This window comes from Macaca thibetana, chromosome 14 (assembly GCF_024542745.1).
Source record: "Macaca thibetana thibetana isolate TM-01 chromosome 14, ASM2454274v1, whole genome shotgun sequence".
NCBI classification, from domain to species: domain Eukaryota; kingdom Metazoa; phylum Chordata; class Mammalia; order Primates; family Cercopithecidae; genus Macaca; species Macaca thibetana.
This window is the reverse complement of record NC_065591.1, coordinates 32,558,320-32,582,506: the sequence shown is the minus strand read 5'-3', so window position 1 is coordinate 32,582,506 and position 24,187 is coordinate 32,558,320. Positions and strand designations below refer to the sequence as shown.

General features: G+C 35.1%; 2 protein-coding genes across 2 annotated transcripts in view; one reads left to right on the top strand and one right to left on the bottom strand.

Moving 5' to 3' along the window:
* The window catches only part of CCDC73 (coiled-coil domain containing 73), a 167,872-nt gene that overhangs the window by 53,162 nt on the left and 90,523 nt on the right, over positions 1–24,187 (bottom strand). The window contains exons 7-9 of the mRNA XM_050759024.1: positions 22,211–22,249; positions 14,583–14,718; positions 14,265–14,344 (exon numbers count right to left, since the gene is read on the bottom strand). Of these exons, the coding sequence (XP_050614981.1) occupies positions 14,265–14,344; positions 14,583–14,718; positions 22,211–22,249 (255 nt within the window). The remainder of the gene's footprint in view (positions 1–14,264; positions 14,345–14,582; positions 14,719–22,210; positions 22,250–24,187) is intronic.
* EIF3M (eukaryotic translation initiation factor 3 subunit M) overlaps positions 1–24,187 on the top strand; it is a 116,237-nt gene that overhangs the window by 72,603 nt on the left and 19,447 nt on the right. The window contains exon 11 of the mRNA XM_050759055.1: positions 12,757–12,838. Within this exon, the coding sequence (XP_050615012.1) occupies positions 12,757–12,838 (82 nt within the window). The remainder of the gene's footprint in view (positions 1–12,756; positions 12,839–24,187) is intronic.

Here is a 24,187-nt window from a genome sequence, read left to right as displayed (position 1 = left end):
GTTAACTATTCTTTAAAAAGTTCTTCATTTACATTTTTTTCAAATTACAAAAGGCTGAACATGATGAATTCCCTCAAATAAAGTTTCAGTGTATCAGTGATGATTCATTTTCACAGGCAGCAAGATGGCTTCCTTTGAAAGGAGAGTTGCATGAATTTTTTTTTTCAGAGGTAGAGTGGATGGGAGAGTAAAGAATCCAGTGTACGACCTGTTAACCCTGAAGTTACAGTAAGTCACAGAAGGAGATGATCTACAGGTAGCTGAATATATAGAACCAGAGATTAAGAGAAATGTGAGATTGAAAAACTATGTATGCCATCATGCACATGAAGTGAATGGTTGATTTAAGAAGTCTGAGCTCACTGAAAGAAAGACTTTGAAAAAAACAGAGACCTTAGGATAGAGTTGTGGAAGAATGGAGGAAAAAGATAATCAGGGAGTCTACTACAAAAGAAATTTATTTTGTAGTAGATGACCTTGGAAAAGTTAATTATGACATAAATGTCATAAAACCAATCATTTTATGTTTTAAATATCCATAATTTTATACAAAACACAATATTTGGTAATAAAAAACACAAAGTGTCAGTAACAGGATGCTTTAGCTATAAATATCAGAAAGCCATAACTAAACCACAAAATAATCAGAAAATGTACTATCCTATAACAGGGACCACAAAGTTAGGCAGGGTGGTTGACCCAGATACTCAGTATAGTTCAATATAGACTAGTTATTTTCATGTCTCCACTTTCCATTCTTGGGCCTCTTCCTTAGACTATTAACAAGAGGCCAATTCAGGTATTATATGGCAACTGTATCATTTTAGGACTCGTTAAAGAGAAAGAAAAGATTTCCTTGAACTACCTCTTGCTTGCCAGAATTGGATCACATGCTCATTCCAGAACCAAACACTGCCATGAGGAATGCAGTAATATTAATTGGCTTGGAGACAGAATGAGGTGAAATGAATGTTGGGGAATTGTCACAATGTCAGTTACAAGAACAGTTTCAGCTAACGTTGTAAAAATTACAGATTGTTTAGAATACTACTGATTACAACCATTATGCAAAACAAAGTGAGGCAAGGTGGAAAATCTTTTTTATAAGCTGCTTGACATTAATTCATCCAGTTTCTTTGGGTTTCAGTTCCCTCTTCAAAAAAAAAAAAAAAAGGAAAAGGTTGGATCCAGTTAGCAATTTTCAAATCATGCCCTGAGAAATTTGAGCAGTTCCATGGTATCCCTCCAGGGCTGCTAACAGAAAAGAGAAGCCAACAAGTATAGCTCCAGGGTTCATCCAACCCTTCCTTCAACCACAAAGGCTCTACCTTTATTTGCTTCAATATTGAGCTTCTACATCTTTTCAAAGTGCTTTTTCATACATTTTATAATTTTATATTTATTACACATATATAAAACAGGAAAAGCAGATATTATTGTATTTACATTACAAATGAGAATATATGTGTGTGTGTGATGGCTCACACCTGTAATCCCAGCACTTTGGGAGGCTGAGGCAGGAGGACTGCTTGAGCCTAGGAATTCAAGACCAGCCTGGGCAACATAGTGAGACCCTATCTCTGAAAAAAAAAAAAAATTAGTCAGGCATGGCAGCATGCCTGTGGTGGTCCCAGCTACTCAGGAGGCTGAGGTGGGAGGATTGCTTGAGCCCAGGTGTTCACCAGCACTGCAGTGAGTTGTGATATTGCACCACTGCACTCTGGCCTGGGCAACAGAGTGAGACCCCAACTCAAAAAGAGAGAGAGAGAGGTCGAGAATACAAAGGGGGTGAAAAAGAAAAGCAACACCACTATGCTCTGGGTCATGTACCTCTTTGGGATGGCTATAGTTGACAGGTTTAAGTTTTAAAGAAAAGGTCAAGTAATAAGTTAATACGAACAAGAAAAAAGAAACATCATGCAGGGAATTCCATGTACGCGGGAACAGTCTAATGGACTGGGTGAAGGTCTAGAGGTAATAGATTTGGGCATGTCATGGTAAAGATGATAGAAAAGGATCCTCTAGTTGGAGAAAGGGGAAGGCTGAATGAAAAAGCCCAAACGAAGCAGAATATCAAATACCTTCAAGGTGGCGACATGCTAGTCTGCAGTTCTGCAGAGTGAAGGAATATAAGGAGCTGGTAGTTTAGGAGTATGAATTGTCAACAATGTCCCCTTTTAATAAATACACTATTCCTAATGAAGAATACAGGAGAGAAAAAACTTATGTGAATGAATTGCTTGTGCTGCTATTATTGTCAGTGGAATGGTTAAGATCACAGGTTCGCCGAGCACGGTGGCTCACGCCTGTAATCCCAGCACTTGGGGAGGCCAAGGCGGACGGATCACGAGGTCAGGAGATCGAGATCATCCTGGCTAACATGGTGAAACCCCGTCTCTACTAAAAAAAATACAAAAAATGAGCCGGACGTGGAGGCAGACGCCTGTAGTCCCAGCTACTCGGGAGGCTGAGGCAGGAGAATGGCGTGAACCCAGGAGGCGGAGCTTGCAATGAGCCGAGATCGCGCCACTGCACTCCAGCCTGGGCGGCAGAGTGAGACTCCCTCTCAAAAAAGAAAAAAAAAAAAACACAGGTTCTAGAAACAAAATTTGTCTGTGTTCCAATCTTGGTTCTCTTCTCCTTGTTGTGTAACTTTAGGCAACTTACTTAATAGCTTCATTTTCCTTTAAGTTCCTCATCTATAAAATGGAGATAATAAATAAAAAGTCCCTGGCACGTAATAATCCATGCAACCAGTATTTGAGCATCTACCATGTGCAAGGCACTGACTGTTACCTATTATTTCTACTAAGCTGAATTCAAGGGATTCTATGATTGCTACAGCTGCATTGTGATGTAGAATTATTTTCCCTACTTGTAAAATAAAGTACTCTCAAGTATTAATAAATGGCATGAATATTTAAGTATTCCTTTTTGTATTTAAATAGTTAAGATTAATAATCTCATAGCTGGTAACAATAAAGATTTTCCTATAGCCTATAAGTTCCTCAAGAAAAGGTACAATGTTTCATACTTAAATATCCCGTAGTACCTTAACAGATTCAAAGATCTAAGAGAAACTAAAAATTATAATAAATATAAGTAGAAAAGAGTAATGAACATGATATAAAGAAAAATGTAATTTACCTTTGTCTAATATAAAAGTTGATAAAATCAAAGGTTTGATTTACTCAGGATGAAAGAAAATGGCAAAAAAAAAAAAAAAAAAAACTTGATGAGAGCAGTTGCATCACTTAAACATTTTATTGTTAATGACACAAAGATTCACGGTCAATTTGCAAGGTTGATTAGAAAGTCGTAGGTGTACCCTTCAAAAAATCAATGAATCCAGGAGCTGGTTTTTTGGAAAGATCAACAAAATTGATAGACCACTAGCAAGACTAATAAAGAAGAAAAGAGAGAAGAATCAAATAGACACAATAAAAAATGATAAAAGGGATATCACCACCGATCCCACAGAAATACAAACTACCATCAGAGAATACTATAAACACCTCTATGCAAATAAACTAGAAAATCTAGGAGAAATGGATAAAATCCTGGACACATACACCCTCCCAAGACTAAACCAGGAAGAAGTTGAATCCCTGAATAGACCAATAACAGGTTCTGAAATTGAGGCAATAATTAATACCCTACCAACCAAAAAAAGTCCAGGACCAGATGGATTCACAGCCGAATTCTACCAGAGGTACAAAGAGGAGCTGGTACCATTCCTTCTGAAACTATTCCAATCAATAGAAAAAGAGGGAATCCTCCCTAATTCATTTTATGAAGCCAACATCATCCTGATACCAAAGACTGGCAGAGACACAACAAAAAAAGAGAATTTTAGACCAATATCCCTGATGAACATCGATGCAAAAATCCTCAATAAAATACTGGCAAACCGAATCCAGCAGCACATCAAAAAGTTTATCCTCCATGATCAAGTTAGCTTCGTATCTGGGATGCAAGGCTGGTTCAACATATGCAAATCAATAAACATAATTCATCAGATGAACAGAACCAAAGAAAAAAACCACATGATTATTTCAATAGATACAGAAAGTGCCTTTGACAAAATTCAACAGCCCTTCATGCTAAAAACTCAATAAATTAGGTATTGATGGGATGTATCTCAAAATAATAAGAGGTATTTATGACAAACCCACAGCCAATATCGTACTGAATGGACAAAAACTGGAAGCATTCCCTTTGAAAACTGGCACAAGACAGGGATGCCCTCTCTCATCACTCCTATTCAACATTGTGTTGGAACTTCTGGCTACGGCAATCAGGTAAGAGAAAGAAATAAAGGGTGTTCAATTAGGAAAAGAGGAAGTCAAATTGTCTCTGTTTGCAGATGACATGATTGTATATTTAGAAAACCCTGTCATCTCAGCCCAAAATCTCCTTAAGCTGATAAGCAACTTCAGCAAAGTCTCCGGATACAAAAATCAATGTGCAAAAATCACAAGAATTCCTATACACCAATAACAGATAGAGAGCCAAATCATATGTGAACTCCCACTCACAATTGCTTCAAAGAGAATAAAACACCTAGGAATCCAACTTACAAGGGATGGGAAGGAACTCTTCAAGGAGAACTACAAATCACTGCTCAGCAAAATAAAAGAGGACACAAGCAAATGGAAGAACATTCTATGCTCATGGATAGGAAGAATCAATATTGTGAAAATGGCTATACTGCCCAAGGTAATTTACAGATTCAATGTCATCCCCATCAAGCTACCAATGACTTTCTTCACAGAATTGGAAAAAATTACTTTAAAGTTCATATGGAACCAAAAAAGAGCCTGCATTGCCAAGACAATCCTAAGCCAAAAGAGCAAAGCTGTAGTCATGCTATCTGCCTTCAAACTATATTACAAGGCTACAGTAACCAAAACAGCATGGTACTGGTACCAAAACAGAGATACAGACCAATGGAACAGAATAGAGCCCTCAGAAATAATACCACACATCTAAAGCCATCTGATCTTTGACAAACTTGACAAAAACAAGAAATGGGGAAAGGATTCCCTATTTAATAAATGGTGCTGGGAATACTGGCTAGCCATATGTAGAAAACTGAAACTGGATCCCTTCCTTACACCTTATACAAAAATCAATTCAAGATGGATTAAAGACTTAAATCTTAGACCTGAAACCATAAAAACTCTACAAGAAAACCTAGGCAATACCATTCAGGACATAGGCATGGGCAAGGAATTCATGACTAAAACACCAAAAGCAATGGCAACAAAAGCCAAAATTGACAAATGGGATCTAATCAAACTAAAGAACTTCTGCACAGCAAAAGAAACTACCATCAGAGTGAACAGGCAACCTACTGAATGGGAGAAAAGTTTTACAATCTACACATCTGACAAAGGGCTAATATCCAGAATCTACAAAGAACTTAAACAAATTTACAAGAAAAAATCAAACAACCCCATTAAAAAGTAGGCAAAGGATATGAACAGACATTTCTCAAAAGAAGACATCTATGCAGCCAACAGACCCATGAAAAAATGCTCATTATCATTGGCCATCAGAGAAATGCAAATCAAAACCACAATGAGATACCATCTCACACCAGTTAGAATGGCAGTCATTAAAAAGTCAGGAAACAACAGGTGCTGGAGAGAATGTGGAGAAATAGGAATGCTTTTACACTGTTGGTGGGACTGTAAACTAGTTAAACCATTGTATTAGACAGTGTGGCAATTCCTCAAGGATCTAGAACAATAAATACCATTTGACTCAGCCATCCCATTACTGGGCATATACCCAAAGGATTATAAATAATGCTGCTATAAAGACACATGCATACCTACGTTTATTGTGGCACTATTCACAATAGCAAAGACTTGGAACCAACCGAAATGATAGACTGGATTAAGAAAATGTGGCACATGTACACCATGGAATACTATGCAGCCATAAAAAAGGATGAGTTCATGTCCTTTATAGGGACATGGAAGAAGTTGGAAACCATAATTCTGAGCAAACTATCACAAGGACCGAAAACCAAACACCTCATGTTCTCACTCATAGGTGGGAACTGAACAATGAGAACACATAGACACAGGGTGGGGAACATCACACACCAGGGCCTCCCAGGGGATGGGGGGAGGGGGGAGGATAGCATTAGGAGATAAACCTAATGTAAATGATGAGTTAACAGGTGCATATATACATATGTAACATATGTTATGTAACATGTGTAACATATATACATGGCACATGTATACATATGTAACAAACCTGCACGTTGTGCACATGTACCCTAGAACTTAAAGTACAATAATAAAAAGAAAAAAAGAAAAAAAAGAAAATGGTAGGTGTAAGTATAGTGAGAGTTCAATCGCTGATTGAACTAGCTACTTTACTCCATCCAAGGTAACAACCATAGCCCTTTAGATCACCATGTTGCAGATAGATGTTCCTGATTTAAGTGTGAACAGACAAGTGCAGTTTTATTACCAATACTGCCAAAATAAAGGTTAGTAGATGGTAAGTGATAAACATTATGTTAAATATGTTAACAGCATATTTTATGGCTAAAGAAAAACCTTTACTGTTGTAACCAGCAGCCCTACACTGTGAGTTTAAAATAAGTAAATTTTGAATAAGTTCAGATTCAAGTACACAGTAGAAAACAAGTATAATAAATTATTATTCAAGTCCATAGGCCAGATGGTCTTTGACTTAACTTATCGAACAAAATAACTTATTGAATTCATAATTTCCACTGTGGAAAAATATTTAAAGAACATGAGATAATAATTAAAACAACTATGGATACTGAAGGATATAAAAATAAATCTAGTTGTTTCAGTAATTAACATCTTAAAAAATTATGAAATTAATTCAAAGGTAAAATATCTGGTACAGAACCCTAAAGATTTCATCCCAATTCATATTTATAGGATGTTTGACTGATATTTATATTGTTATGCAGTATAGAGTTAAACATCAGAATACTAAAAGGAAATCTTTTATGCTCAACTGATTTTTTAATTTTTAATTTTTATGGGTACATAGTAGGTGTATATATTTATGGGGTACATGAGATGTTCTGATACAGGTATGCTGTGTGTAATAATCACATCATAGAAAATGGGGTACCCATCCCCTGAAGGATTTATCCTTTGTGTTATAAAAAATCCAATTACACTATTTTAGTTATTTTTAAATATACAATTAAATTATTATTGACAATAATCACCCTGTTGTGCTATCAAATACTACGTCTTATTCATTCTTTCTAATTTCTTTGTACTCATTAACCACTCCCACCTTCCCCCACCCTCCCCCTCACTACATTTCCCAGCCTCTGGTAACCATCCTTCTACTCTCTATCTCCATGAGTTCAATTATTTTGATTTTTAGATGCCACAAATAAATGAGAATTGTGATGTTTATCTTTCTGTGCCTGGTTTATTTCACTTAACATAATGACCTCTAGTTCTATCCATGTTTTTGCAAATGACAGGATCTTTTTCTTCTTCATGGCTGAATAGTACTCCATTGTGTATGGGTACCACATTTTCTTTATCCATTCATCTGTTGATGGACACTTAGGTTGCTTTTGAATCTTTGCTATTGTGAACAGTGCTGCAACAAATATGGGAGTGCAGATACCTCTTCAATATACTGATTTATTTTCCTTTGGGTATATGCCCAGCAGCAGGATTGTCAATTGAGTCTACTTTTTAAAAAAGATATTAATCATATTGGCTTTAAAATAATGTATACCTTTCTTTACACAATAGAGTTTCTAACAGCTTGCTTTAAAGGTGCTTTCTTATGCACTAAGATAAGTTTCAAAGGAAAACAAGCAATAATTCCCTGAAATTTTGATTTTTCTCTATTTTTTCCTAAAGCAATATACACCTGGATGAACTAGATATCCACATGACTTAGAAAGTAAATTATTAGATAGCGGCCAGGCCGGTGGCTCATGCCTGTAATCCCAGCACTTTGGGAGGCCAAGGCAGGCGGATCATGACGTCAGGAGATCAAGACCATCCTGGTTAACACGGTGAAATATCATCTCTACTAAAAATACAAAAAATTAGCTGGGTGTGGTGGTGGGCACCTGTAGTCCCAGCCACTCAGGAGGCTGAGACAGGAGAATGGCGTGAACCCGGGAGGCAGAGTTTGCAGTGAGCCGAGATCGCACCACTGCACTCCAGCCTGGGCAACAGAGCAAGGCTCTGTCTCAAAGAAAGAAAAAAAAAAAAAAAAAAAAAATATATATATATATATAGAATAGCTTGTTTTATACTAGTGATCTGTTCCAGGTTCACTCCTAAAACGCAATGTCCTGTTGATAAAAGGTATATGGGTAAAACTTGTATTTGGATAAAATGGCTTATAATCTTCTGCATAAAGATTGGTTTTCTAAAAGTTTTTTCCTCTTCAAGATTACAAAATGGGACAAATGTCTACATTTTTCTACATTTTTCAACAATTGAAAACATGGAGCTGTTATAATCAGCTAAGTCTTACAGGAGATACTCTAAAATGCATCAATTCCTCTTACAATTATTGCTATGAGACAATAGGGAGGTTGGGAGGAGAAGGGTATAGAAAATCAGTATATGACTGACAAAAGTAAAAACTAATAATTTTTTATATCTTTCTTTTTCTTTTATATATTAATTACTTAATCTCAAGAGCATAATAAATTAAAATCAGAGACCTCACTAAAAGATCTTCCACTGAAAAATATGCTTTTGATTTTATAGACTTTATAAGCCTTTAAATATCTTGAACTTTTAGTACACTGTCTGTTTTCTAACCATTTTATTCAAAGCTATTAGTGCAGCAAATAAACAGCAATGCTTTGATCTCATTAAATTACAACTTATAGTTCCTGGAGTCATAAATATTGCGCTCTTTTCTCCTTCACCCCTCCCTTTCTGGTAAGGGGTAGTCTGTTTAATATCACTATCTCCTTGAGTGCTCTGACATTTACTCAGACAAATAGCAGAGGTTATGAATGCTGCTCATAGATAGTATCAGGAATTCTTCATGATTGCCATAATGGTGAACTCAGCATCCAGAATGGTAATACCTAGTTTTTATCTAACCACTAAGTTTGGTCTGTTTAACTCTGCTCCACAAAAAAAAAAAAAAAAAAAAGGAATTCCATCTTATCACAATAACAACTGTTCTGCACAAAATCATAGAACAGTATAAGAGAAATGGAAATTACCTTTGGGAAAATTAATGATTAGAAGTTTTAAATGAGTGATACAACCAATGTTACAAAATTTGATTCTCTTCTGAAAAAGACAGTTTAAAAAAAAAAACAAGCTTTTCCCAAAGTTAAAAATCAAAGCTACATAAGATATATAAAATATAAAATTAGTGTACTTACAATGTCTACAATATTAAAAATTGGCTCTGAATATGTATTTTAAAATTCTCACCCTTTCAGTTACTTGAACTTTGAAGTCGCAAAGGTAATTAAATTTTCTCACTTTACCCTTCTGTAACAGTCTGTCTTCCAAGAACAACTTTGCAGCATGAACACTGACACTAATGGTTTCTAGAGTGACAGAGACCACTACTACAGGACATGTTAGTACATTTAAGTAGCCCTAGCCTAGGCCCCAAGACCTGAGAGAAAGAGGAAGTGTCCTCATGAGCAACACCATTCTTCTCACACCTAGAAAGACATTCCGCATCTTCTTACATAAATCCACTAAGGGTATCTCTCCATGAATCTACATGAGCCTCATCTCCATCTATAGCTCAGAGTCTTAAATTGTGCATTGGAAATATAATAGGCAGGCCGGGCATAGTGGCTCACATGTGTAATCTTTGGGCAGGCGGATCTTTGGGCAGGCGGATCACTTGAGGTCAGGTGTTCGAGACCAGCCTGGTCAACATGGTGAAACCCCATCTCTACTGAAAATACAAAAATTAGCTAAGCATTGTGGTACATGCCTGTAGTCCCAGCTACTTGGGAGGCTGAGGCAAGAGAATGGCTTGAACCCAGGAGCCAGAGGTCGCAGTGAGCCGAGATTGTGCCATTGCATTCCAGTCTGGGCAACAGAGCAAGACTCCGTCTTAAAAAAAAAAAAAAGAAAATAAAAAAGAGAAGTGATTGTCTATTCATATCCTTCGCCCACTTTTTGATGGGTTTGTTTGATTTTTTTTCTTGTAAATTTGTTTAAGTTCTTTGTAGATTCTGGATATTAGCCCTTTGTCAGATGGGTAGACTGTAAAAATTTTCTCCCATTCAGTAGGTTGTCTGTTCACTCTGATGGTAGTTTCTTTTGCTGTGCAGAAGCTCTTTAGTTTAATTAGATCCCATTTGTCAATTTTGGCTTTTGTTGCCATTGCTTGGTGTTCTAGTCATGTTCCTTGCCCATGCCTATGTCCTGAATTAGAAATATCATTTGACCCAGTCATCCCATTACTGGGTATGTACCCAAAGGATTATAAATCATGCTGCTATAAAGACACATGCACATGTATGTTTATTGTAGCACTATTCACAATAGCAAAGACTTGGAACCAACTGAAATGTCCATCAATGATAGACTGGATTAAGAAAATGTGGCACATATACACCATGGAATACTATGCAGCCATAAAAAAGGATGAGTTCATGTCCTTTATAGGGACATGGATGAAGCTGGAAACTATCATTCTTAGCAAACTATTGCAAGGACAGAAAACCAAACACTGCATGTTCTCACTGATAGGTAGGAATTGAACAATGAGAACACTTGGATACAGGGTGGGGAATATCACACACTGGGGCCTGTGGTGGGGTGGGGGGGGGGGGAGGGATCACATTAGGAGATATACCTGGTGTAAATGACGAGTTAATGGGTGCAGCACACCAACGTGGCACATGCATACATATGTAACAAACCTACACGTTGTGCACATGTACTCTAGAACTTAAAGTATATAACAAAAAAAGAAATATAATAGTCTATTATGTTACAATGAAACATCTGTTTTCATTTAATGCAAAAAAATTAGTACAAAATTTATGAGGCATATTTTCATAAGACTGCATAAACTAATGTATAAAGGCTTATTAATATGAATTTTATTTTATTAATATGAATGTTATTTCATATTCATATGAAATCAATTGATATGAATTAATTTTCATATTAATTAATTCCAAATTAATTATGAATGTTATTTAATTACTAAAGTCATTGTTAAAAATATTAAAACATAAATGAACCAAAGAGACATCAACAAAAATGTGTTTATTCACAACTACTGATTTAATAGTTATTTATATTTGTATTTGAAATCTATATCAATAGAAATGTATGGTCTTTTTAATAATTCTTACTTGGGATTCCAAACAGATTTTTTAAATTATAGCTTTTTCTCTTTATATTAAAAAGAGCCACCTCTAATTTTTGAGGATGTATCTAAAAAGAAATGTTTTCTACATATATATTAATTGTACTCTTAAGTAATTTGCTAAATAGACAGACTTTTAAGGGCCAGAAACATGATTATCACCACCCATTCTAATGTTCTGTACTGAAATACACCTATGCTTTTACTTTCTGATCCCTCAGGCATAAGAATAAAGTCCAAGGAATATATAACCAATATATTGGCAGTTAAAACAGTGAAGATATACATATCACAGTCAACAGTATTCTAATATTAATGGTCTTTGAACTATGACTTAGGATTTAGAAGGTACTGCTACCCAAAATATACAAAGAACTCTTAAAACTCAACAATAAGAAAACAAAAAACCCAATTAAAAAATGGGCCCAAGGCCTGAACAGACACTTTAACAAAAAATATACACAGATGACAAGTAGGTATATGAAAATATGTTCAGTATCATATGTCATTAGGGAACTGCAAATCAAAACAAGATACCACTACACACCAGTCAGAATGACCAACATCCAAAACACTGACAACACCAAATGCTAGTGAGGATGTGATAGTGAGACAGGTTGCGCATGTGTAAGGACAGGGAGTATACGGGAACTCTGTACTTCCCACTCAGTTTTGCTGTGAACCTAAAACTCTCTAAAAATTGTTTATTAATTAAAATATATTAAATTATATTAAAATAGTGAAAGTCTATGTATATATAAAAGTAAAATGCTTGGATTTCTGGTATTTTTTTCCTTTTAAAAATAGAATCCTTTAGAGTCAAGACAACAACATTGACCCAAATTAGTAGAAGTTATTATTTTCCTCAGAATTAATGGTATATCTGAATGATGCCATTCGTATTCATTTATCTCTTGAGTCCAAAATATACAACTAAAAATATAGATTAGGTTTAGAATGCAATCTTTGACTGTGAAACAACTTTCTCTGTACTGAATCAATTAGCCAATACAAAACTGAATTCCTAACTTTGGCCTCACTAATGTTTTACCCTAAGTATGTCAGAATCCCAACAGAAACAGATAGCACACATAAACTAGGATAATCTGAAGATGGGTTTATTTGCAAAGGTGCAGGAGGATATAAAGGAACCACAAGGGACGGCACAAGTTCCACTGACTAGCAGCACTGTAGCTGTCACCACATCTAGACCCAGAAGGTCAAGAAGAGAGGTTACTGGAACCCCAAAAAGAGACAGGATCATGTAGATTAGGCCAATTTGAGAGAAGTAGTGATCTATTGAGGGACATGGCCAGCCTGAAGTTATCTCAGAGGGAAGAAACAGGGGAATAAATACCCTGATTCACTCTCTCCTTCCTCCCATCTCCTGCTTAGGCTCTCCACTGGCCCAGCTCAACAGGAAGTCAGAAGATATGGAAGCCCATTGATGCAACCCATATACATAAGCCTTCAAAAGGTAAGTACAGATCTGGAGGGGCAAACAGAAGATTTTTTTGCATACCAATATAATAAATAACTACAAATTAAGTGCATTTTAAATGATACTTGGTAAATATTGTTTCAAAATATTTATGGAGTGCCAGTAAGCATAGGTACTTAATTCTCTCAGAGGTAGGGAGGTGGTCCTAAAATGATTCAAAGTGGTATTGAGAGAGGGATTAGAAGGGAGTGGAAAAAGGAAAACAGACGTCATTCTCTATGGAAAGAACAAAGCCTTACCTACTCCTATCGTATCAACTCTTCCTTTGTGTCAGTTGGAATATTTTTAGTTGCAAATCTTGGAAAATCGAATTGGCCCTAACCAACCTGGTTTAAGTAATAATGGGGACCTATTGGTTCACATAATTCAAATGTCTAGAGGTAGGACAAGATGCAGGGTTGGTTGATTCAGTTAATAATGTCATCAAAGAACGGGTTTCTTTATGTCATACCAATCTGGCATCCACATTGTCAGGTTCTTATTTGTTGGCTTTTCTCATGGTTGTAGGCTGACTGCCAGCCACGGTAGAGGTTACGTTCTTCCTAGTTTATAACCAGAAGCTAGCTAAAGTCATTTATCCATTCCTGAACCAATGCCTATGGTCAGAGGAAAGAAATATATTTGTGCTCTCCTGCCAATTTGGGGCTCAGCTCTAAAGCTGGAGACATCAAAACAAAAATCTGGATAAGGTTAGGAAGAAGGCAAAGGGATACTGAAGCTCAGTAAGCAACAAACAAATGCTCAATTCAGAGCTTCATTCATGATGCTCCAGCCATATCAGATGTTTTTTAGTTCCTCAAATATACTAAACTCTTTCCTGTCTCAAGGCTTTTGCACATGCTATTCCCCTTGCCCAAAACATTACTCCCTTCCCTCCTCCACCCTCTTACCCCCAATCTAATAAAGTCACCTGTGATGTCATCACACTTTTACTTTTTCTTCCGCTCATTTATAATAGTTTTATATTACTTAGTCTGTGTAATTATTTGTTTTATGTCTGACTCCACCACCAGACTCTAACTTTCATAAAAGTAGAAACATGTTTTATTTTCTTCATAGCTGTATCCTTAGTGCCACATAGCAACCAGTATATAAAAGTCACTCAATAAATATTGAATGAATGGTGCTAATAGGGATGACATACAATGAATCCTTATAAGGTATTCATGTCACCATAAAAATGCATGCTACTGGTCACAAGTCAAAGAAATAATATTTTGAATGGATTACAACAAATGCACTAATTACCTTTACTGGAATCATAATTCAAAATTTATGCATCTGTATTGAAAACATTTTATTTATCCTACCAAAAAATTCTACCCAACTGTCCTCTAGTAATAGCCCATAAGACTATTTTACATTACAATTTTTACTTAGTATGAAACTATATCACTCATACCTTCTTTAAACTGCGTATTTCATCTTCTTGTTTTTTATTTAAAGCTGAAAGTCTTTTGTTTGATTGTATTGCTTCCCGTACTGCAACATTAAAGACACTTAAGAAAGCATTATATTCAATGCGTATTTCAAAGAAAGTATTAAGATAAACAGGGAAAACAGTAACAATGCAATACATACGTTATTAAATTTAGGTAACAGTCATTAACTGCCATTTACTATTATCAGTATTATCATAGAAATTCAAAGTATTCCTAGTAAATAAGTCCATTCAAACATTCTCTACTGAATATGTATATTTAAATAAGATAACACATACCATTTTGTTCTAACTTTTCATGATTCTCTTTTACCAATCCAAATTGACCTGTTATTGTGGCATAGCATTTCTCAATTTCACTCAGTTGCTTATGATAGTCTTCTTTAGCCAGAAGATGTAACTGGACCTTTTGTTCCTATTTTGAGGAGTAATTTTAAATGTTATACATATAACACACACACCCACACCCACACAACAAATATATAAAAATATATTGTGGTAAACAACTGCTGTTAGTAATATAAATAAATGTCATTTAAAAGTACTCTCTGAGTAAACTGCAAGGAGGAAATATTTGTTAGGAGACATTTCTAAATCTGTGTAAAACTAAAGCAAACATATTTTTCCTATAGCAAAATAGTCACTTCATGTTATGTTTCCCTTGTTTGCAATTTCTTTTTCAAAATCTTTTTATAAAAAACGCTAATCAGCCTAACACTAAGAAAAGTGAGGAGAAAATTAAAGCAATATTTTTAGTACTTTAGGAGATATTTTTTCTTTCTCTAAATCATTTGAATAATCAGGATCTATCTAGATCACTGTTTTGATTCTTTGTCCTTTCAATTTGTTAGAATAATTTCAATGTGCATTACTAAAATTCAAGTAATTTTTCTGACATAGATTTTAATTAATATAGTACCTTCTCACTGCATTAAGAAATGAAATGATGAGGCAGGAAGAATGCTTGAGGCCAGGAGTTTGAGACCAGCCTAGGCAACATAGCAAGATCCCATCTCTACAAAAATAAAAGTTAGCTGGGCGTGGTGGCACATGCCTGTAGTCCTAGCTACTTGGGAGGTTGAGGTGGGAGGATTGCTTGAGGCTAGGAGTTTAAGGCTGCAGTGAGCTATGTTCGGCCACTGAACTCCAGCCCAGGTGACAAAGCAAGACCTCATCTCTAAAAAAGAAAAAGAAATGACAAGGATAATATCTCTCAGTGGCAGGGAGGCAACATAGGATAGTAGATAGTCTACTTAAACTGGAGACATAATTGGTAAAAATCAGACCCTACTTATATAATATTATATGGGCCTCCACTGCTTTCAGCTAAAGGAACTACTCTTACCATACTTAGGAATATGACTTTTAACTCTTAAAAACTAAATATTATGTTAATAAAAATCAATAACACTTGTTAAAAGTTTTTTTATCTTCACTTGACATTAGCAGAATCATTAATTGGTTTCACATCTTTCATTCATTTTTTTTCCCCATCTGCTTCACCTTCTATGATGAGCAGTTCTAAACAAAGAACAGTATAGGCCCATCCATTGGCACTCAATAATTGTTTTCTGAATGAACCGTTGTTGTCTTATAGAGGGGGTTCTAATAGTAAAAATTTGATTTTGCCTAACCAGCATCCATTTCCCTTATCTAACAGCACCACAATTTACTGTATTGAAATACTTTTTCTTCATTACAACGTGGACTACACATTACAACAGGACTAAAATTCAGGGGTCCTATTCTTCCCTAATTAATAGAAGGGCATGTTCTCAAATTAAACCAATTGATAGCTACCTTCTTGGAATTTGAATGTTGAGCAAAAAGACTATATAAAACTAAAGAAGTTCAGTAGTGATCCTATCCAAACTGATATGAGACCTCTGTTGTGGGTTCCTACATCCTGCCTCATAAACTCTGGAATTACTCTGAGTCCCTGTTCATTCTCAAACAATTCTTTATTCTCTGGCTGATTGTGAATGCCTCCCCTAAATTAACCAGAGGCATTTCTTATTGCTTAAAACCAAAGTACAGGCCGGACACAGTGGCTCACATCTGTAATCCCAGCACTTTGGGAGGACAAGGTGCGTGGATCACAAGGTCAGGAGTTCGTGACCATCCTGACCAACATGGTGAAATCCCGTCTCCACTAAAAATACAAAAATGTGCCAGTCATGGTGGCGTGCACCTGTAATCCCAGCTACTCAGGAGGCTGAGACAGGAGAATCACTTGAACCCAGGAGGCAGAGATTGCAGTGAGCTGAGATCGTGCCACTGCACTCCAGCCTGGGTGACAGAGCGAGACTCCATCTCAAAAAAAAAAAAAAAAAAAAGAAAAAGAAAAAGAAAAGAAAAACCAAAGGACAGGTAGTAGAGCATAGTGGTCAAAAGCTAGTCTGCCTATGTTTAAATCTTGTTTCTGCAATTTAGTGTGACCTTGGGTAAATTATCTACCCTATTTTTAGGATGAAGTTTATAATAGTATTTCACTCATAGGGTTGACGTGAGGATAAAATGAATTAACATACATAAAGCACTAAAAAACAGAGTTCATCATGGCTGGACGTGGTGGCTCACGCCTGTAATCCCAGCACTTTGGGAGGCCAAGGCGGGCAGATCATGAGGTCAGGAGATCGAGACCATCCTGGCTAACACAGTGAAACCCCATCTCTACTAAAAATACAAAAAATTAGCCGATGTGGTGGTGGGCGCCGGTAGTCCCAGCTACTCGGGAGACTGAGCCAGGAGAATGGCGTGAACCTGGGAGGTGGAGCTTGCAGTGAGCCAAGATTATGCCACTGCACTCCAGCCTGGGCAACAGAGCAAGACTCCATCTCAAAAAAAAAAAAAAAAAACAGAGCCCATCATATAAATATCACAATAAAATGATTTGTTATTATTCCTTAACTGATAAAAGTATCAATAGTTTTAATTAACTTTTATTTAGAATAAGCATGGCCTTTTAAAAATATTCATGAAGGGCCAGGCACGGTGGCTCATGCCTGTAATCCCAGCACTTTGGGAGGCCAAGGCGGGTGGATCACAAGGTCAGGAGTTCGAGACCAGCCTGGCCAACATGGTGAAACCCATCTCTACTAAAAATACAAAAATTAACCAAGCATGGTGCCGCACACCTGTAATCCCAGCTACTGGGGAGGCTGAGGCAGGAGAATCACTTAAATCCAGGAGGCACAGGTTGCAGTGAGCTGAGATCACGCCACTGCACTCTAACTCGGACGACAGAGCAAGGCTCCGTCAGACACACACTCACACACACACATATACACACACATATATATATTTATCCATGAAGAACACACATTACCATTTTAGTTGTACCTAACTATATTATCTTGGCAAGTCTGATGACAGTCTTAACTTTTTCAAAGCTATTTTTTAAATGATTTTAAAAATGGTAATATTATTGGTAATAATTATGATATATCAGTTGAAAGTTTCTCATGTATGTCATCAGGCTTTTCACTACTTATTTGATTTAATTTTGCAGCAGTTATAAATGCAAACAAGTTGATAAATGTACTTAGTCCTGGAGAGCTTATGCCTACCTGGGTAGTTACTATTATCAGTAATGGTGAGCAATAATGAACCATATTCCTTTCTTCTAAAATACCCCTTAATTTTTGATTGAGAGAATTATACTAGCTCTCAGCAGATGTCTAGAAACCTAACACAATTTCACTGAAAACCGGGTTAATGGCATTTTTTCAATTCAAGGAAGTTTTTACGTATTTATTTATTTTTTTGGAAACGGAGTCTCTCTCTGTGGCCCAGCATGGAATGCTGTGACATGATCTCGGCTCACTGCAACCTCTGCCTCCGGGTTCAGGCAATTCTCCTGCCTCAGCCTCCTGAGTAGCTGGGACTACAGGCGCATGCCGCTATGCTCAGCTAATTTTTTGTATTTTAGTAGAGACGGGGTTTCACCGTGTTGCCCAGGCTGGTCTCGAACTCCTGAACTCAGGCAATCCACCCGCCTTGGCTTCCCAAAGTGCTAGGATTACAGGCGTGAGCCACCATGTCTGGCCAATTCAAGGAAGTTTTAATTTTTTATTCTAATCAATATTTATGTAGCCTTCTTTAGAATACTATCTACTACATAATACATCATCCCACAAAAGCTTTCTTAACCTTTCAGCTAAAAAGTGATGAATAAAATAGGTAGTCAATGCCTACAAAGGTTAACAATTCTGTTAACTAAAAATGTAGCAAAGATCAAAGAGATTTCATGCATTGAGGTTTGTATACATTAATTTCTGATATACTCTATTCCAACATCCTTTGTTTGAGACAAAAATTGCAGTTTCATTGCATTTGTTTGCATGACATAATTCTGATTTTCAAACACAGTAGCATATTCAATGGCCATGATATATACCATTCAGACTTCTAAATCACATGGGTACCTACAGCTTATTAGCCCATATATGCCTATATGAACCTAGTTTACTACACTGATTTAGTTTTGAAAATGAGATAAAGAGGTCAATTGTCCAGTTTGCCACTAATTTCATGACTATCAACAAATAGTTTAAATTCTCTGAAAAGCAATAACAAAAAGTAATTGGTAATAACACTTTAGAGATGTAAGAATATTTTAAAGAATACAAATAAATTGATTTTTACTATTATTAAAACTTTAATGTACTATAAGGCTATTTTATTGAGATGATTAAGAAATAGTTAAGTACATATTGTTTGGTTCTTTTTACCTGCATGAATCGATTCAAATTATTTTTTCTTTTACACAGTTTTACTATCAAATGCAAAGACAGCCTACAAAACATGTCAGCATTCATTGCTTTCTAAACACATGTACACCTCGTTTTAAACAAATCTAACCTATGAAAGTCAACATTAGAGGAAAAATAGCATATCCATAATTGTATGTGTGTGTAGTCTAAAAGCTTACTTTAAAGCCTTGAAGCATTTAAAATGGGAATAATGTAAAAATATTTACGCACAACTTTTTAGAAATATATTTACTGACAAAATGCACAGCTTCACATTTCCCCCTTTTTCTGTTTACTTAAGACGACTGATTTGAAAACTTCTGGAGATAAAATTAGTTTCCCTTAAAACAATCAGTTTGTTAAGAGTAAATTTTAGAGGAAAAGATAACAATCAAAAAATAAATTTAACATATTCATTTCCAATTTTGTAACTAATCTTCTAATTTCTTCAATATGAACCCAAACTAAATCAATGGAGTTATAAAACTCAATTTTCAAAAACCTATGGCATCTTTCTTAAGATATCCTTACCTTTTCAGTTGCAAATAAGAGGCATAGATTACTTTAAAAACCTAAAGTCATGCTGCTAATGTATGTGTCTACATATATACATAATATTTATGATCATGAAGTTACTTCCAGATAAGTCTTCAGTTTAAAAATATTCTACTCTGAAAGAAAGTATGTGGTTATTCTTAATCTATCAAAACCTTAAATATTGAAATTGCTTTAATTTCCTAAGGAAAAAAAATCTTTCTTGTAAATCTTTTATTTAGAGGAAAATGATATACAGAAGAGAAATACAGTATGACAATGGTTTGATAAGTTTACTTCCTTCATTAAGCTGTATTAGCTATTCAGTTTTACAACACAGACACCTATAAATTCAATTATTAACCAACATGATCATCTATATAGTAATCACTAAACACAGCAGGAAAAATTTGTATCAATGACCAGATCACAATGATGGTAAATGTAATGTCCTAAGATTTCTCTCTCACATGTTTTTATTGAATCCTTTTTATTGGTAATGATTGAGATTTTTTTTCAAAGGGGAGGTACTTTTAAAGGATGGAAAAATGGTTTGATTTGTGATTATGTTAATTTATCTCAGAACATATCACCACCTCTAAAAGATAATCAGCTTACTGAATCACAGAAGACAGAAACTTACTAGTAGTTAAGTACTCACCTATAGGAGCTCATAAACTTGACATTTTCTTAATACTACTTTTCAAGCTATTTCTTTTAGGACCCTAACTTTATTGCTCCCCATAGCCCTGCCTTCACACTAGTGGCTATCTTGCTTCCTGTCTTGCCCATGGAAACAAATAACATAAAAGAATAATGTACTGCTTGGAATAAAATAAGATTAACTGAATTACTGAATACTATACAGCACTTAGAATAAAGAACAAGTCATCTGAATTATATAATAATAATGTAACAGGAATAACGTAAAATGAATATATGTAAGAATGCTTAGAAAAAGGAGTACTTCTAACTTTTAAATCCAAAATATAAATGTTCTGCCAGAATGAATATAAAATATTAAATATATATCAATATATAATTTTTTTAAAATTAAAATTGATGCAATGCTTTAAACTGTCAGAAAAAAATATTATGACTATAACTGAAATATCATTTTAGTAGGTATAAATGTTGTAATTCACAATAACAAAAAGCTTAGAAGTGACCAAAAACTAGAATAAGTATATACATGTTTTTATGTTTTTTTTAAAGATCGTAAGTATCTGTTTGATGAAATTTGAAAGTGGAATAAAATAAAACACATTTTATGTTGCCTTTGATCTTTAACTTGTAGCCTTATCTCCCAGGTCAAAGGGCACATTATTCAATTTCACTATATTTTGTGTAAAACCACTGTAGCGTTGAAGATGACTTTCAGTACAAATGTCATGGTACTTAAAGCTAAACCAGAATCTAGTTTTTCAGCTTCTTAATTAAAATCATGGTTTAAAATAGTCTGACAACATTATTTTTATTCTTTCCAGTTGAACAGCAACAGAATTTTCACATCTTTTATTCAATCAAGCTTAGCAATCTCTCATGGCTCTTTTATTTTCTAACACACCAAACAATTTCAAGAAGCAAAATACTTTATGTTTTTGTATGTAATGTCAGAAGGGGTGATAGTTCATTTCTTACTTCTCATATATATAATATATAAGCCTTACTCAAAAATTAATTTTACTTGCTTTAAAGTCTGCTCCAAAAAATGAAGACTGAATAGCATAACCCCACCCAAAAAGCCCTTTGACAATTTAAGTGGATATAGGAAAATTTTGGTCAACCAAAAACACAGAAAAGAAAATCCTTCTGAATAAAATAGGGCTAGAAGGGAAAAATACCAAAGTAAATATTCCCTAAAGCGTTATGCTGTAAAAGCAAAAACATTCATTTTTTAATAGACTATAAAAGAGGAATGCACAGCAAATAAATACTTGTTGAACAATGTAGGATCAGTACCATATCCCAAGTGTAGACTGATAAGGGATAAATATTATATCCAAATACTGCTTCATATATTTTGTTCTTTTCAGGCTATAATTAATAATTACATGTTTACATAAATATCTAGAAGAGATACCATTAAAATAAGAGGTTTTAGAGTTTTGTTGTTTGTTTTCACTATAAGACCCTAACAATAATTTGGGAACTGTGTAAAATTTATTTTAAATATACAGGTTGAATATCTCTAATCAGAAATGCTGGGACCAGAAGTATCTCAAATTTGGGATATTTTTGGATTCTGGAATATACCTATGGGTTGAGCATCTCAAATGCAAAAATCTGAAGTCCAAAATACTCCAATGAGCATTTTCTTTGAGCATCATGTTGACGCTCAAAAAGTTTCCAATTTTGAAGCATTTCAAATTTTGAGTTTTCAGATTTGGGATGCTCAACCTGTATAAGTACTATGTAATCTAGAAATAAATTTGTGAAATAATTCATGTATGCAACATGCGAAATTGCAAATATCCCCTTTAATATTACTGGGGACAGTAATATCCAGTTTCAACAATTAATTTTTTCACTATATATGTCACATTTTATTCACAAAAATACTAATCCCCCTAAGTACTAATCCAGATGGGGGGAAAATATGTTTTGTAATTTCCTTACCATTTCACTCACTTTCTTCTGTAAAGAGTATTTAGAAACCTTGAAAAATAAGGGGGGAAAATCTCATTAAAATACTTTAATTATCTACAACAAATTCCTCTGGTATCAAAATTACATGCTATAAAATGTGGCATTTATCTTCTGTGTACCATTATTGATTTATTCAACACATTTATGGCACCTACTATATGCTAGATACTTTCCTAGACTCCTGGAATATAGCAGTGAACAAAACGAAGTCCTTACCTTTAAGAAACTTACTTTCTAGTGGGGGGTGGTGATAGGACCGACAAATATAAGTAAAATGTATGCATGTTAGAGAGTGATAACCACTAAGGCAAAAATAAAGCAAGAGAGATAGAGAGAGCAGTCTAGGGGAGTTTGTTACTTCATATTAGCTCTTCCCTGAGGAAAAGTATAAAAAAAAACAAGCATAACAACTGTTTTAAACAAACAAATCATCTCATGATCCACAGATAACAGTCATTAACACTTTGGTACTACCAGTTTTTGTTTGTTTGATTCGTTTGTTTGTTTTTAAGATAGAGTCACACTGTATTACCTAGGCTGGAGTGCACTGGGATGATCACAGCTCACTGCAGCCTCAACCTCCTAGGCTCAAGCAATCCTCCTGCTACCTCAGCCTCATAAGTAGCTGTGGACTATAGGAACATGCCACCACACCTGGCTAATTTTTAAAATTTTTTGTAGAGACAGGGTCCCACTATGTTGCCCAAGCTGATCTTGAACTCCTGGGCTCAAGAGATCCTCTAGCCTTGCCCTCCTAAAATGCTGAGATTACAGGTGTAAGCCACCATGCCCCACTCTACCAGTTTTTTAAAAACATATATTTATACTTTAAAAGAGAGCCAGTGGAAAGTGATAATAAATATCTATTTTGTAACCTACTTTACTTAATATATAATAAACACATTTCTGTGACAAATTAATGTACAATATAACTTTTTAATGGCTACACAGTATTCCATTTTTTAACTTTACCATAGCTTACCTAATCACTTATATTTACAGGTTTACTGAATTGAGTTTTTTACTATTATGAAATATTCTGAAATAAACATGCTTATATCTAGACTTTTATAGTTATTCTTTTTATTAGGATAAGTTCCAAGAAGCAGAATTTCTAAGATTTGTTAATTTTTATAGGTTTTTAAAAACCGTTACATAAGCCAGCGCAGGGCCTCATGTCTGTAATTCCAGCACTTTAGGACGCTGAGGTGGGTGGATTGCTTGAGCCCAGGAGTTCAAAACCAACCTGGGTAACATGGTGAAAGTCTGAAAACAAACAAAACTAAGCTGGGTATGATGGTGTGTGCCTGTAATCCCAGTTACTCGGGAGGCTGAGGCCAGGATGATTGCTTGAGCCCGGGGGGATGGAGGTTGCAGTGAATTGAAACCGCACCACTGCACTCCAGCCTGAGTGACAGAATGAAACTGTCAAAAAAAAAAAAAAAAAAAAAATTGTTACATAGTCTTCTAGAGGATTGACCAAGTTAAATGCCAACCAGCCATATATGAGTGCTTATCTTCTTAAATCCTACTTACATTTTTTAAATTTTAAGCAAAAGTACAATAATTACTACACATTTCCTATGAAATAAATTTTTTAGCCTACTGCCATGAATGACCTGATTTTTATTATATTTTATTTTATTTTATATTAATGGATGGGTTGTATATGATTCATTTCTTCCATAAATGTTGAATGCTTATTGTAAGTAAGGCATTGATATAGACACTGGGGGTACAACACTGGACCAAAAGAAAAAATCCTGCCCAGCTTAAATTCTGGGCAAGAGAAAAAGCAATATAAGCTAAAACATATGGTATATTAGATATTGATAGGTGTTAAAGAAAAACAATAAATGAGGGAAGACGATTACACAGGATGGTCAGGAAACTCCTTTCTGAGATAGCAAATTCTGAGTAAAGACCTGGATAGAAGTAAGGAAGAAT